This window comes from Papaver somniferum, chromosome 2 (genome assembly GCF_003573695.1).
Source record: "Papaver somniferum cultivar HN1 chromosome 2, ASM357369v1, whole genome shotgun sequence".
Lineage (NCBI taxonomy): Eukaryota > Viridiplantae > Streptophyta > Magnoliopsida > Ranunculales > Papaveraceae > Papaver > Papaver somniferum.
Genome location: NC_039359.1, coordinates 200042733 through 200057538, shown reverse-complemented (window position 1 = coordinate 200057538; position 14806 = coordinate 200042733). Strand labels below are relative to the sequence as shown.

General features: G+C 37.3%; 1 protein-coding gene across 1 annotated transcript; it reads left to right on the top strand.

Moving 5' to 3' along the window:
• The first annotated feature begins 346 nt into the window (after positions 1-346).
• Positions 347-4380, top strand: LOC113350208 (pyrophosphate-energized vacuolar membrane proton pump 1-like). Its single transcript, XM_026594315.1, has 8 exons — positions 347-736; positions 954-1528; positions 1621-2000; positions 2131-2217; positions 2308-2638; positions 2754-3164; positions 3473-3532; positions 3820-4380. Exons 1-8 carry the CDS (start codon positions 487-489, stop codon positions 4024-4026), a joined length of 2301 nt encoding a protein of 766 aa, XP_026450100.1. The 5' UTR covers positions 347-486; the 3' UTR covers positions 4027-4380.
• Positions 4381-14806: the final 10426 nt, after the last annotated feature.

Genomic DNA, 14806 nt, shown 5'->3' with positions numbered 1-14806 from the left:
TTAAACTTTATTGGACTAGCCATTAATTGTTATATCCCGCTGGACAAGCCAGTAATCCGGGTCGGGTTTTCTGGAGATCTCTTAGAATATCCATTGTTGAAAATTTAGATCCAACAATCTCGATCCGACACCGGTCCCAACCCGTTGCCACTTGCCACCTCTAATCTGTACAAATCAAAAAAAAGAAAGAAAGTAAATCAATCGTCTTATCCAGTTTCTGTGATTTGCACGCCACTCAATGAATAATTGACGTCACAATCCATTAAAGCCCTTCAAAAACCAACGCAATATCCAGCTAATTGTGAAACAGAAGATAAACTGTTTCTAGTCACTCACTATATAAAACACCAACAACATAGAGAGAACCTCATTCACACACAAAAAAGAAAAAAGAAAAAGGGAAAACCCTAAAACCACTGCCTCCTCCTCTTCTTCTTCTCGTTCTCGGTCAGAAATAACCGGTGAACTGGTTAAAATCTCGACGAGATGGGATCCATTATGTTGTCAGAAATGTTAACACAGATATTGATTCCAGTATGTGCTGTTGTTGGAATCGTATTCTCATTGTTCCAATGGTATGTTGTTTCTCAAGTGAAAGTTGCTCCTGATAGTGCAAGACAATCTAACAACAGTAACAAAAATGGTTTCAACGATTCTTTGATCGAAGAAGAAGAGGGTATTAATGACCATAACACTGTACTCAAATGTGCTGAGATTCAGAACGCCATCTCTGAAGGTATAACTAAATCTCTATCTTTTGGCACTAGATTTGATTTTATCTCAAAAAATGTGAAGATTTTGGATCGTTTATTTCATTCTTTAGTTATATTGGACTTAGATCTGTTGAGTAGTGTTGAGAAATGTACACTTTTTTAGGTAAAAACCTAGAGATTTTATTGATTATTGACAACCAGCTCAGATCTCTGATGTGGGTGTGTATATTGATGTAACAGGAGCAACGTCCTTCCTGTATACTGAATACCAGTATGTTGGGATATTCATGGTTGGATTTGCAGTACTTATTTTCCTCTTCCTTGGGTCCGTCGAGGGTTTTAGCACAAAGTTGCAGCCTTGCACATACAATGTAGACAAGATGTGCAAATCTGCTCTTGCAAATGCTACTTTCAGTACCATATCATTTGTGCTTGGTGCTGTAACCTCAGTGATATCTGGTTTCCTCGGGATGAAGATTGCAACTTATGCTAACGCTAGGACAACCTTGGAGGCAAGAAAAGGTGTTGGAAAAGCTTTTATTGTTGCGTTTAGGTCTGGGGCAGTTATGGGTTTTCTTCTTGCAGCCAATGGACTATTGGTCCTTTACATTACCATCAATGTGTTCAAGATTTACTATGGTGATGACTGGGAGGGACTATTTGAGGCAATCACTGGTTATGGTCTAGGTGGATCTTCCATGGCCCTCTTTGGAAGAGTTGCTGGAGGTATCTACACTAAAGCTGCTGATGTTGGTGCTGATCTTGTAGGAAAGGTTGAAAGGAACATCCCTGAGGATGACCCCAGGAACCCAGCTGTAAGAAAATCAATCTTTTGAGTTCACTTCCTATTTTCTTTTGACTGGTACTTTTATATATTTGTAGATTAATATGTCCATCTACTTTATAGGTTATTGCTGATAATGTTGGTGACAATGTTGGGGATATTGCTGGAATGGGTTCTGATCTTTTTGGTTCTTATGCCGAGTCCTCTTGTGCTGCACTTGTTGTTGCATCCATCTCATCTTTCGGAATCAACCATGAATTCACCGCAATGTGCTATCCATTGCTTATTAGTTCCGTTGGTATCCTTGTCTGTTTGCTCACCACACTCTTTGCTACCGATTTCTTTGAAATCAAGCTTGTCAATCAAATCGAGCCAGCACTAAAGAACCAGCTTATTATCTCTACTGCTCTAATGACTGTGGGAATTGCCATTGTCAGTTGGGTTGCCCTCCCATCTGAATTCACAATCTTCAATTTTGGAGTTCAGAAAGTTGTGAAGAACTGGTAAGCTCTACAAGTTTCAGAATTAACAACTTCAATTTTTAGTTTGTTTCAAGTTAGCGATTTCAACAATGCAAGGTAAAAGTTATTTCTATAGATTGGGCAAGTTATAGTACTTCCTTTGTGGCTGTAGGGAACTGTTTTTCTGTGTTGCCATTGGTCTTTGGGCTGGATTGGTCATTGGGTTCGTTACAGAATACTATACCAGTAATGCATACAGGTAACAATCCATGAAAACACGGTGCTGGTCGTTGTTCTGATGGTTTTATTGTTTTCAATGTTAAGCCTAAATTCTCGATTTATGGTGCAGCCCTGTGCAAGATGTTGCTGATTCTTGCCGAACTGGAGCTGCTACTAATGTTATCTTTGGCCTTGCATTGGGATACAAATCTGTTATCATTCCAATCTTTGCTATTGCTGTCAGTATCTTTGTTAGTTTTAGCCTTGCTGCCATGTATGGAATTGCTGTAGCTGCTCTTGGAATGCTCAGCACCATTGCTACTGGATTGGCAATTGATGCATATGGTCCCATCAGTGACAATGCTGGAGGCATTGCAGAGATGGCTGGTATGAGCCACCGGATCAGAGAGAGGACTGATGCCCTAGATGCTGCAGGAAACACCACTGCTGCTATTGGAAAGGTATTACTAGCTTTCGTGGGGGATTTGCACACCACTGCTGCAGGAAACCCTACCGATTTCTTTTATTACTTATTTCTGTACTTTCTGTTGTTAATTGTCATGGTGTTGTTTATAGGGATTTGCCATTGGCTCAGCTGCACTTGTATCCTTGGCACTATTTGGTGCCTTCGTGAGTCGCGCAGCTATTTCAAGCGTGGATGTTCTAACCCCAAAAGTCTTCATTGGTTTGCTTGTTGGAGCAATGCTTCCATACTGGTTCTCCGCCATGACCATGAAGAGTGTAGGAACTGCAGCTCTTAGTATGGTGGAAGAAGTCCGCAGGCAATTTAACACCATCCCTGGACTGATGGAAGGTACAGCAAAGCCTGACTATGCAAACTGTGTCAAAATCTCAACAGATGCATCCATCAAAGAAATGATCCCACCTGGTGCTTTGGTCATGCTTACTCCCCTCATTGTTGGGACATTCTTCGGCGTTGAGACTCTCTCTGGTGTCCTTGCTGGTTCCCTAGTTTCTGGTGTACAGGTAACATCTTATTTTAGTGCAGATCTTTAACACGAGTATATTTTTGGCCAAACATTATAATTTTTTCTTTGGTTAGTGATGCTTTCCCCAATTTGCCACTATCCCGGGATTGATGAAAAATACAATACCACCCCTTCTTTTGTCTACGTGAAACTGGGGGAGACTTAGGCACTCACAACTGCTGCTAGCTTTCAAGGATTATTCGTGGTCTTTAAAAATTTAGAGAAGCATTGCACCTTCTGGTCATGCAGATGATCTTTTATCTATTTTAAATTATTTCCTGCTCTAATCATTGTTACATTTGACAGATTGCAATCTCTGCATCCAACACTGGAGGTGCTTGGGATAATGCCAAGAAATATATCGAGGTAAAGCAGTTCTTCTTTTGATTCTTTATTATCTGGTTGTTATTGCCTTCTAATTTTGTGTTGTTAGCTTAACACTATTAGGATGCTCATTTAGTTTTAAGATACATGATCCAGTTTCCTGCCAAGCTTTGCAACTTGGTCTTCCCTTATTGTGTATGATTGCTATGAAATTGTATAAACCGTTCGGAAATTCTGATGGCTTCCTCTAGAGCTGTAATTTTTGCTTGGAACGTGATTTAGTACCTTCATGATATTGGGTATAAATATCCGTCTTTTTTTCATCACAGGCCGGTGTCTCGGAGCATGCAAAATCCCTTGGTCCCAAAGGATCAGACCCCCACAAGGCAGCTGTTATCGGTGACACCATTGGAGATCCCCTCAAGGACACATCGGGTCCATCACTAAATATCCTTATCAAGCTAATGGCAGTGGAGTCTCTTGTGTTCGCACCCTTCTTTGCGAAACACGGTGGTCTCATCTTCAAGCTTTTCTAAGTTCCAGGGACGTGAAGCTCCGAAAGAGAGAGTGAAGGATGAGTTGGATGTGATGATGATGATAAAGATTATTGAAGAGTTGTAATGGCGTGGTTACACTAGTCCATTGGTTTCTATGCAAGGATGGACATTTTGGATAGGCAATGTTTGCCTTTTCTTTTTCTCTCTTGATGTTCTTAATTCTGTTTCTAAATTAGATAACTGGGATGATGTCTTTTTCTTATAAATTCATATCTATCTGATCTGGACGAGTTTTGTTAGCGGTCTAATTCTGCTGCCTAAGTTTATCTTTTATACGTCTTTTGCCAAAAGTTGGAAACTAAGAGGCCGCTAGGCCAGCTTTGTTTGTTGTTATTTTAAGTGAAGTGAGTTGAGCCTTGATTGACATCGGTGGCGTTGGGTTTTCGGGATAATCTCGAATCTTTCTATTACTGCTTTAAGCTCATGACCAAATAGAATAAAAAATACGAATAATGCGTTCCGTCAAAAGCCAATACCAACAATTCTTTATCCAGTACACATAACCAAAAGCCAATACCAACAATTCTTTATCCAGTACACATAATTAACCTGGTATTTTTAGAGGCAGACCCCAAAAAAGTTAAGGGCGATTTTTTTATTCCCAACCTATATACAACGTTAAAGGATGTCCTAAAGGCCAGTAGAATACATTAATGCCTTACATAATCAGAAGTCATTTTGTGTCCGATTGTTAATATTGAATCGGGAGTTAAGTAACTCAAAGATACTACCGATTAAAATAATTTGTGCCAAACGCTTATCTGGCTTCTATCACAATCGGTAGGGACATTTACCTCACGAGACTACCGATTGTTAAAGTATAGAAATAAGAAATCTTAAGAATTTTGCCATATTGAAATTTGGGACTACTATATAATCGGACGAAAAAGAAAATGTCTAAGCTAACGATTAAGAAATTCGAGAAATTAAAAATTTATAGAATTTTGCTTAATTTAAATTTGGGGCTACTTAAAAATCGGTAGCTAATGAGATTGTATTAACTATCGATTATATCGTTTGACCGATAAAACCAATGTCAACCTAAATTCATTTCATTTCATTTCTTTTCAACTTCAACTTCAATTCCTCTTCTCTCCTCTTCCCCTCCGATTGCAGAGAGGAAAACTTTCCCCCTCGTTCAATTCCGCTTCAATACATCGTTAATCGTCGAATCATATCATCGTCGATTATTGTCTATAAAGATGAAAGATAAAGAACGTAAGAAAGCTAAAACCAAAAACGTTTATTGCGGTGGCGATCCAAACATTGGACTGCATGCCCGTAATAAAGAGGTTCTAACTCATGAACCCGGAGAACACGAAGAACACGAAGAAGATGAAGTCCCTGATGTAGGTGATTCTGATAGCCAAACTCTCAAGCAACTTCGAATGGCCCCGATTATGTAAGATTCTACCATATTTTTGGTTTTTATTGCTTCAATTCGACGAATCCATGATTTTTTTTAGGGTTTTCGGTTATTACCCAGATTCGGTAGTTTAATTATTGTTTTAAACTTCCGATTGTGGTCGAATTCTTCATTCCACAAGAACATTGGTCATATTCGGGTGCTAAAAAATTAGGTTTCCTACCGATTGAAGAACGTTTTTCATTACTGAACCTTAAATCGACCATAATCGGAAGTTAAATGTGTTTTTGCCTTCCGAATATACTAGGGAAATACAAGTAATATAGACGCAGTAATCAGATGATATGTTTTGTAATTTGCTTCCGATTTTTTAGGCTCAACCACTTTAGTATTTTCTGGACACAAAATGATGCATATTCAATAGAAATTAGTTTTGTATGGCTACCGATTGTGATGTATTCGGTAGGATAGAATCTCTTTTGACTTTCGATTATGTTTATTCGGAAGATTATGTTGAAATATAGCTTCCGATTATAATGTATAGTTTAGGTTGTTTTTTTTTGGATAAACATATTCGGACATCAAAAACTTTTCTTTTGTTTCCGATTATTTATATTCGGCCGCTTATGTTGAACTGAAACGTTTGATTATGAATAATCGAAGGCTAATGGTTAACTCAATCAACCGAATATGTATATTCGGGATTTTGGATTTAGATTAACTTCCGATTGTGTAGTTTGGTAACATATGTTTACGAACCTATTGTACTTTATTTTGTTGTTTAGGGATAGGCGAGGTAAAAAAACCGAAGATGTAATTGTCTCAGATAGTGCAAGGATGCAAAGGCGTAAGAACTTGACAACTAGTGCAAGGAGAGTTAGGACTGCTAAATCCACTTCAAGTGCTCAAGATAGAACTCAACAAGGCAGTCAAGAAGGTGTTCAACAAACTGCCCCACAATCAGAACCATTTCAAGAAGGTGTTCAATTAACTGCCCCACAATCAGAACCAGTTCAAGAAGGAGTTCAACCAACTGCAGTTCAAGAAGCTGTAGAACCAAGTGCTCCACAATCACAAGCTGAAATTCAACCTAGTGTTCAACCAGAGGCACCAGAAGATAGAGCACCAGAAGTAGGACAACTTAGTGGTGCGCAAGAAGAAGCCGAAAAGAAAAATCCTCCTCGAAAGAAAGCGAAACACATTGTCCCACAAGAAATGAAGGTGAAGGATATTCCAGAAGGTGTAATCCTTGGGCTGCCGGAGTAAGGAGGACAATTGTTATTTGGATACAAAGACTCCTGGGCCAAAGAAATATATGAAACCGAGGTAATAGTCGTATCCATTTTATTTACGTATTATCTTTTTATTCGTAATAGTTTTAAGGGTTATAGGTTTAGGTTATTCTAATTTTTTTTAACTTGTCATGTGTTTAATAGCATCATGCCGATGCGGTTCGTATACTCAAACCCATCGCCGCACCAACTAAAATGCTGGATTGGCCTTTATCCGATGAATGTGAAAGGTTCAAGACAATTATTGCAAATTCGGGGTTGGCTAATGCTGTCGAGAACTCTATGTTGGAACATGACCGGGGGGCAATATCGGCGTTTTTTGAGAGACTTTATCCCGAGACCGACACCTTCATATGTCGTTTGGGGAGATGACGATTACCCCAGATGATGTTGTGCAGATTCTTAGACTCGCTGACCATGGCAATAGTGTCATGGTTGAGTACACAAAGCAGTTGGAATGGGACAAAATTTATGATCTAACTAATAAGTGCTTTGGTTGGGATGCAAAAATATCATAAATTGAGTTCGGTAGATGAAGGAGTTATAGAACTAGGCAGTTCAACATGGGTACTCTGATAGATATGCTCAAGGGAACCAAGGAAAAAGAATAGATAGGAACTTTAACTGATGAAAAATGAACCACGCGGCCACCGCATATCTCCTATGTGTATTGGGATGTGTCATTTTCCCCAATACCAGTGGCAATCGGGTCGACGCCAACCTTTTACAACTTCTGCATCCTCTCAATAAAGTGCACGAGTACTCTTGGGGCACGACATGCCATGCCTGGTTGATGGAAGAGTTGAGAAAGGCGTCGAGGCTTGGAATTAGCCAAATTGCCAGGAACGTGAGTCTACTACAAGTATTTTTATTAACTCTACATACTTAGTTATTTTTTTATTTTTCTACCATTGAAGAATCAATTTCCTAATACTTGCAAAAATGACAATATAGACATGGATCTACGACCACTTCCCTATCTTGCAATTGGCATTGAAAACCTGACGTGGGCGGAAGGTGACCCTAGAGGAAAAAAGTACGTCTTCGATGACAACCATTCTAGGACAAAGGAGAAGCAGCTGATTCGTTTGAGGGAGATTTTGGACTCACTGAAAGCCCAAGAGGTATGCATTGATCCATACAAGGAAGACCGAGCTAGTGGACATATAGAATGTCGGTCCGAATTGGACCTTTATTTTGGACCGTTGTTGCACCCCACGGGATATGTGATATACAATGCCTCAAGGGTGATGCGACAACACGGTTATGTAAAAGGTATACCAAAGGAGGAAATCCATGGAAATTTCTCTTTGGATCTGGAAAAGTGCGAGTCTGCTAAAGGTTCTATCACGGTGGCCTATTCGGGTAAACCAACCGTTAAATCCCATTGGGATACAAGGATGCATTACTTGATCAACTTAGGAAGGCCATCCAACCTAGGGGTTTTGAAAATTCTCCCAATTATATGGATTGGTACCGAAAAGTTTCTCATATTCGTGTAATCCGTGATCTTAAAGCAAAGCCCACATCACCGGATAAGAGTATCCTCAAAGAGAAACCTCCGGGTTTTGATAGATTGGTACGTATTGTTTTCTTATTTTAGTTTAATATTATGGGTCAAAATAAGAGTAGTAACCGTTTGATGGTATGCTACCTTTTAAAACAGATGATCAGGTTCAGGCGTTTGTCCAAATGGTGCACTAATTGCATAAAGTCCGGAGAGCCTGTGCCAATTGAGCAGATGAAAAAGCACCAAGAGCTAATTGATAACGTCGACAATGAAGAGTATGCATCACAGTTCGGGGAAAAGGGCAAGAAACCTACAGAGAAGGTGAACAAAAGAACTCAGGCGTCATCGAGCACTCAAGTTGAAGTCTCAAATGATGAATCCAATGATGATGTTGGTCCAAGTCGTGGAGTTCGTAAAGGTCGCAAAGTCAAAGCAAAGAGGTTGTAAACTCTCGATGTTTTGTTAACTTTATGGATAACTTTGTTTATGTCGGATTGTGTCGTTTTCAAAGTTTTGTCGGATTATAAGTTGGTACATTATGTTTATGGTTTGTGAATGGTTCGTTTTATGGATTATGAATGGTTTTATTACTATATTTATGCATTTAACGATGACTCACAAGCGACACATGAAGATATATGAAACTGTTGAGTTTTGTAGCACAATCAGAAGATAAGTTTATATATGTCTCTTCTGATTCTGGGGATTTTGCAATTTTTTGTCAGAATCTGGAGCTATTTATATTATGTATCTACAGATTCTGGAGATTTTGCAAAATAACTTGTCGGAATCGGAAGATTTCTAATTTAGTTGTCTACCGATTATTCTATGTGACGAAAACTTTGTTTCCTGGAACCAAACAACACCATAATCGGAAACTAAATTCACTCCTTGACTTTCGATTATGGAATTGGTAGGTTTAATTTATATTGGGCCTCCGATTATTCTATGTTAAAAAAATGTTGTTTTCTGTATCAAAAGAACACCATAATCGGAAAGATAGTTAACTCATAAAATATTCGATTATTGGAATCGATTGCTTGTTTATCCAAATAAACTACCGATTGTATATAATCGGGAATTTTTTTATATTAATATGATTCCGATTACATCCATTACATAAAGTTCAAAAGACCTTAACGTTACAATCACATTAAAAGCACCTAAATCCATACTCCTAAATTAAACAATAAAAGTATTAAAAAAGATCATAACTTCCAGTGACCATAGAAATTGTCCCTCTTGATTTTGTAACATCCTTCATGTTCAAATCGATCCCCATAGAGGTCCACATACCAGCGATCAGCAAGATTTCTCTGAAATTACGAATGAGTAACATGTTAGTACTAACTAAGGTTTATGTGAGCCAGAGTTACAAATATACTTACTATTTTTTCATAAGTCCACCAAGGAAAATCGTTCATAACAAATGTTCCTCATCTTCAAGTTTGTCAATCTCCTTATCGATCGCCTTTATTCTCATCTTAATGTCATTGGATGATCTTCGAATTCGATTATCATCTAACGCCTCAAACACCATTAATATACGGTTCCATAACTGCTCTTCGGATTCCGATTTGTGGGAGAAAGTGCTTACGATCATGAGTAGTTACCACAACGTACGCTCTATAAATAGCACAATCTTCTTCTTCGGCAAAAGCAATATCCATGTTTTTGTTTTCAAAATTAGAACTGAAGAGAGGAAAGAGTTTGGAGCAAATGGGTTGATAGATATGAGTTTCTTTACATAGGTTTATGGACCAACAACTCTTTTTCTTTTTCCAAAAAACTCCAACGGCTATCTCATCGATTAGGTTTAAACTGCAACGACTATTTTGACGAAGGTTGAATCTGGGGCTACTTATAATCGGTAGGTTTACAAGTTAGATTATCTACCGACTATGGTAGATTTCAAAATTCATCAAATGAACTATTTAACAAAAATCTCATTTTGGGGCAACCCATAATCGGAAGGTAGTGTAACATATTTATCTTCCAATTATGTCTACATCCAAATCACAAACCAAATGGTTATGGTTGGCTCTGTACTCTCAAACCTATGGAATTTGGGCAAGGTTGAATCTGGGGCTACCTATAATCGGTAGGTTTACAAGTTCGCTTATCTACCGATTAAGGTAGATTTCAAAATTCATCAAATGAAGGATTTAAGAAAAATCTCATTTTGGGGCAACCCATAATCGGGAGGTTGGGTAACCTATTTATTTTTCGATTATGTCTACATCCAAATCACAAACCAAATGGTTATGGTTGGATTTGTACTCTCAAAACCCATGGAATTTATCCAAGGTTGAATATGGGGCTACCTATAATCGGTAGGTATACAAGTTCGCTTATCTACCGATTATTGTAGATTTCAAAATTCATCAAATGAAGGATTTAAGAAAAATCTCATTTTGGGGCAACCCATAATCGGAAGGTTGTGTAACCTATTTATCTTCCGATTATGTCTACATCCAAATCACAAACCAAATGGTTATGTTTGGCTTTGTACCCTCAAAACTTATGGAATTTGGCCAAGATTGAATCTGGGGATACTTATAATCGGTAGGTTAACAAGTTCGCTTATCTACCGATTATTGTAGATTTCAAAATTCATCAAATGAAGGATTTAAGAAAAATCTCATTTTGGAGAAACCCATAATCGGAAGGTAGTGTAACCTATTTATCTTCCAATTATGTCTACATCCAAATCACAAACCAAATGGTTATGGTTGGCTCTGTACTCTCAAACCTATGGAATTTGGGCAAGGTTGAATCTGGGGCTACCTATAATCGGTAGGTTTACAAGTTCGCTTATCTACCGATTAAGGTAGATTTCAAAATTCATCAAATGAAGGATTTAAGAAAAATCTCATTTTGGGGCAACCCATAATCGGGAGGTTGTGTAACCTATTTATTTTCTGATTATGTATACATCCAAATCACAAACCAAATGGTTATGGTTGGATTTGTACCCTCAAAACCCATGGAATTTAGCCAAGGTTGAATATGGGGCTACCTCTAATCGGTAGGTATACAATTTCGCTTATCTACCGATTATTGTAGATTTCAAAATTCATCAAATGAAGGATTTAAGAAAAATCTCATTTTGGGGCAACCCATAATCGGAAGGTTGTGTAACCTATGTATCTTCCGATTATGTCTACATCCAAATCACAAACCAAATGGTTATGGTTGGATATGTACCCTCAAAACTTATGGAATTTGGCCAAGATTGAATCTGGGGATACTTATAATCGGTAGGTTTACAAGTTCGCTTATCTATCGATTATTGTAGATTTCAAAATTCATCAAATGAAGGATTTAAGAAAAATCTCATTTTGGGGAAACCCTATCGATCGTCCGATTATGGCTACATTTTCAAAAAAAGGAGCCGTTAGAACTCTCATCTATATAAGGAGGGTAACCTCCCATCATTTATGCACCACACTGAAATTATTGAGGTGAAAATTAAAGTGAAAATCATTTTCAATGGAAAGTCCATCATCAGTCGAACACATACTTAGAAGATGCAAGCGAACAACATCATCAATTGCAGCAATGGAAGAAGAGATACACAAAATAAGCAAACAACCAAAAAAAACTAGACCATCGTTAATTGCAACGAAGGAGGAAGAAGAGGAAATCGAGGCAAAGAAACGAGGTCAAGAACAATTCCATCAAAAAGAAAGATTAAAACAAGTTGGGGAAGAGACCGAATGGGTAAAAAGTTAATACATTGTCAAAGATCTACCCGAAGAACATCCGGGTGAGACTATAATTTAGATTAACGTTTCATCCTTTCGCTGGAAAGATGGACGGTAAGAAACCATGCTATGATTATGAACCAGACCACGTTTGTTCAAGGGTGAATAATGTTCTAAAATTGTGCACCAAGTACAACGAGTTTCTTGCTAGACACAAAGACGATAGGTATGCGGCACAAGATGCTTATACCAAGTGGAGAGGAGAGTCGTTTCTACATTTCGAAGCCGCATTGATAGTTCAACGAAGGACTGGAAAAAAGAATAACATGTGATGTGTTTAGAAAATTTTAAATGTTCCCTTTTAATTTTCAAAATTTAAATTGTAATAGGAGGTTTATTTAATATTTAGTAACCGATTATTCTTATCCGTAGGAATGTTTGAGTATTTGTGTTCCGATTATGATTTCTTATTACCGTTACATAAAGTGGAAACTAGTTGTGCCTCGAAATACAGACTAAATTGGTAGATAGTAAATTAGATTATATACCAATTGTTGGTATTGAACGAAACTAAAGACTGAGTTCAAAATGCACATAATCGGAGACCAAGAAAAATATTAAACCTCCGATTAACATATTCGGGAGAAATTGTTATGACCATTTCTACCGATTTTAGTTAAATATTGTTCGCACAATGTACATTGTATCAGTACACTGGTGTTACACCTCACCACAACGACCATATTTTCAAAAAATATAGCCGTTGGGGCTCTCATCTATATAAGGATGGTAACCTATTATCATTTCTACACCAAACTAGTCTTGTGTATGCTATAAGAAGATTTTCCATCGTCTACTCTTTCTAATTCATTCTGTATCTAATCTTACAATCATGACAACATTTGACACTTTGGCGATTGTCAAAACATGGTACCACGAAACAAGACGTGAAGATGTCATAGCCGGAAGGATCACAACCGAAGTCTTTTGGGGAGGATTTATAACCAACTTGTGCGAGAGTATGGAAATCCAAAGCAAAGATCCCTTCAACAAGTTCATGATCGGTTACGACTTATCCAAAAAGGAGTGAACGATTACATAACAATACAAAAGAGGATCTTTAAACCTAACCACTTAAGCTTGTCGATCCAACAATTTGTAAGTATTTGCATACTTCTTTTACATAGTGGAAAAATGAGTCACTTAAGCTTGTCAATCCACTTAAGTTATAACAAAAATTTGTTGGTTTATGTAGGAGACACTCGCAAAAAGGAAGTACTTAGAGGAAAAGGGAGAAGAATTCATATATGATGGAAGTTACGAATTCCTGAAGTCCGTGGCCACCTTATAGAGAATAATGGTTATAATCGGAAGTTATTATAGTATACAATCTACCGATCCTGGTAAAATTTTCAAATATGTTTGTCGGAATTTGGTTGTAACCGTAAGTTAGCATGTTATGTAAGCTACCGAACCTGGGAAAAATTATCAAATTTTTTTGTCAGAGTTTGGTTATAATCGGAAGCTAGTATGTTATGTAATCTACCGATCCTGGGAAAATTTTCAATTTTTTTATCAGAGTTTGGTTATAATCGGAAGATAGTATGTTATGTAATCTACCGAATCATAAAGCATCAAAAAGGAATTATCAGAAGATTCAATATTCGAAAGTTAAGAGTACAAAATAAACTACCGATTTCCATAATCGGTATGATATCATATGATATACCTACCGATTATATCATATATCTTCACAGGATTTTTCAGACATGTACAAAAAAAGGCAACCAAAATACATCTTCCAAACATAACGATCAAATATAGTCATCATCCGAGCTTACCAATTCGAGTAACCCATCCGGATAGTTGTCGTTCATGAAGCGATCCCAATCAACCATGTTCGACTCATATTGTTTCAACCAATCCTTACAATGATTTGTTGGGAAGTAATCCGTCCAACCACCTAACCGAGGTAATGGACAATCTCTCTTTACTCTTAAACCGATAAAATGCATCTCATTCACAAATGCCATAAAGATTCTTCTACCTTTAACCGATTCATCGCAAACCGTCCTTGTAGGTGAAAACGTAAAAGAATGTCCATACTTAGGTGATATGATTTGTAGATAGTGGTAAAAGTGGTTCGATTCTCAGACTTGTGAAGGATATTAATTAGACTTAAATTCTAATAATAAAATAGAAAACTCACTAAAAATTATAGCAAACTCAATCAAAGATGATATCAATACTAAAAGAAACACTGAGGCTAAGATTCCACTATTTTCCAAGTTCAAAGTGATTAAACCAATACTTATATTTATGCAATGTTCTAGTTTAATTTGATTCTAAAATATTGCAACAAGTAGATTTTCAAAAGTAATAATTGTAAATACCAAGTATGAAGCATCAAAAGTCTTAAAACTAAGCATACTCCATCAAAATAGATCACAATCACTCAAATAAAAATCATATTCAATAATAGTTCAAGGCAAATAATCATATAATTATTGCAAATAAAAAGATAAAATAGAATATACCACTTTTTGTTGGAAAAATAGCTTCCTCTATCGCCTCAGTAATGGGGTTTAGCTCCTCATATTAATCATGATCTCAAAATATGTGTTTCTTGCTCAAAAGATGATTAAAAGAGTGAAAAGTAATAACACAGACTGTTTGCAACAGTGTATTGGTGTTGCAAAACAGCAGTTACAATGGAACTGTTACAGAAAAACTGTTGCTTTGTCGCTGATTTTAAGACCCTAGAATACGACTGCCCTGCACAGCTTAATGTTCTTCAGCTGTTAAACAACGACACTGTTCTGCGACTGTTTACCGTGCGTCAATGTTCTTCGCATTCTTCTTCTTCAGCAGCAGCAGCAGCAGA

Coding starts and splice junctions, on each gene's coding strand:
- LOC113350208 (XM_026594315.1), top strand. CDS start 487: ATGGGATCCATTATGTTGTCAGAAATGTTAACACAGATATTGATTCCA. Junction 1,529..1,620: donor ATGACCCCAGGAACCCAGCT/GTAAGAAAATCA, acceptor TCTACTTTATAG/GTTATTGCTGATAATGTTGG. Junction 2,218..2,307: donor TATACCAGTAATGCATACAG/GTAACAATCCAT, acceptor TTTATGGTGCAG/CCCTGTGCAAGATGTTGCTG.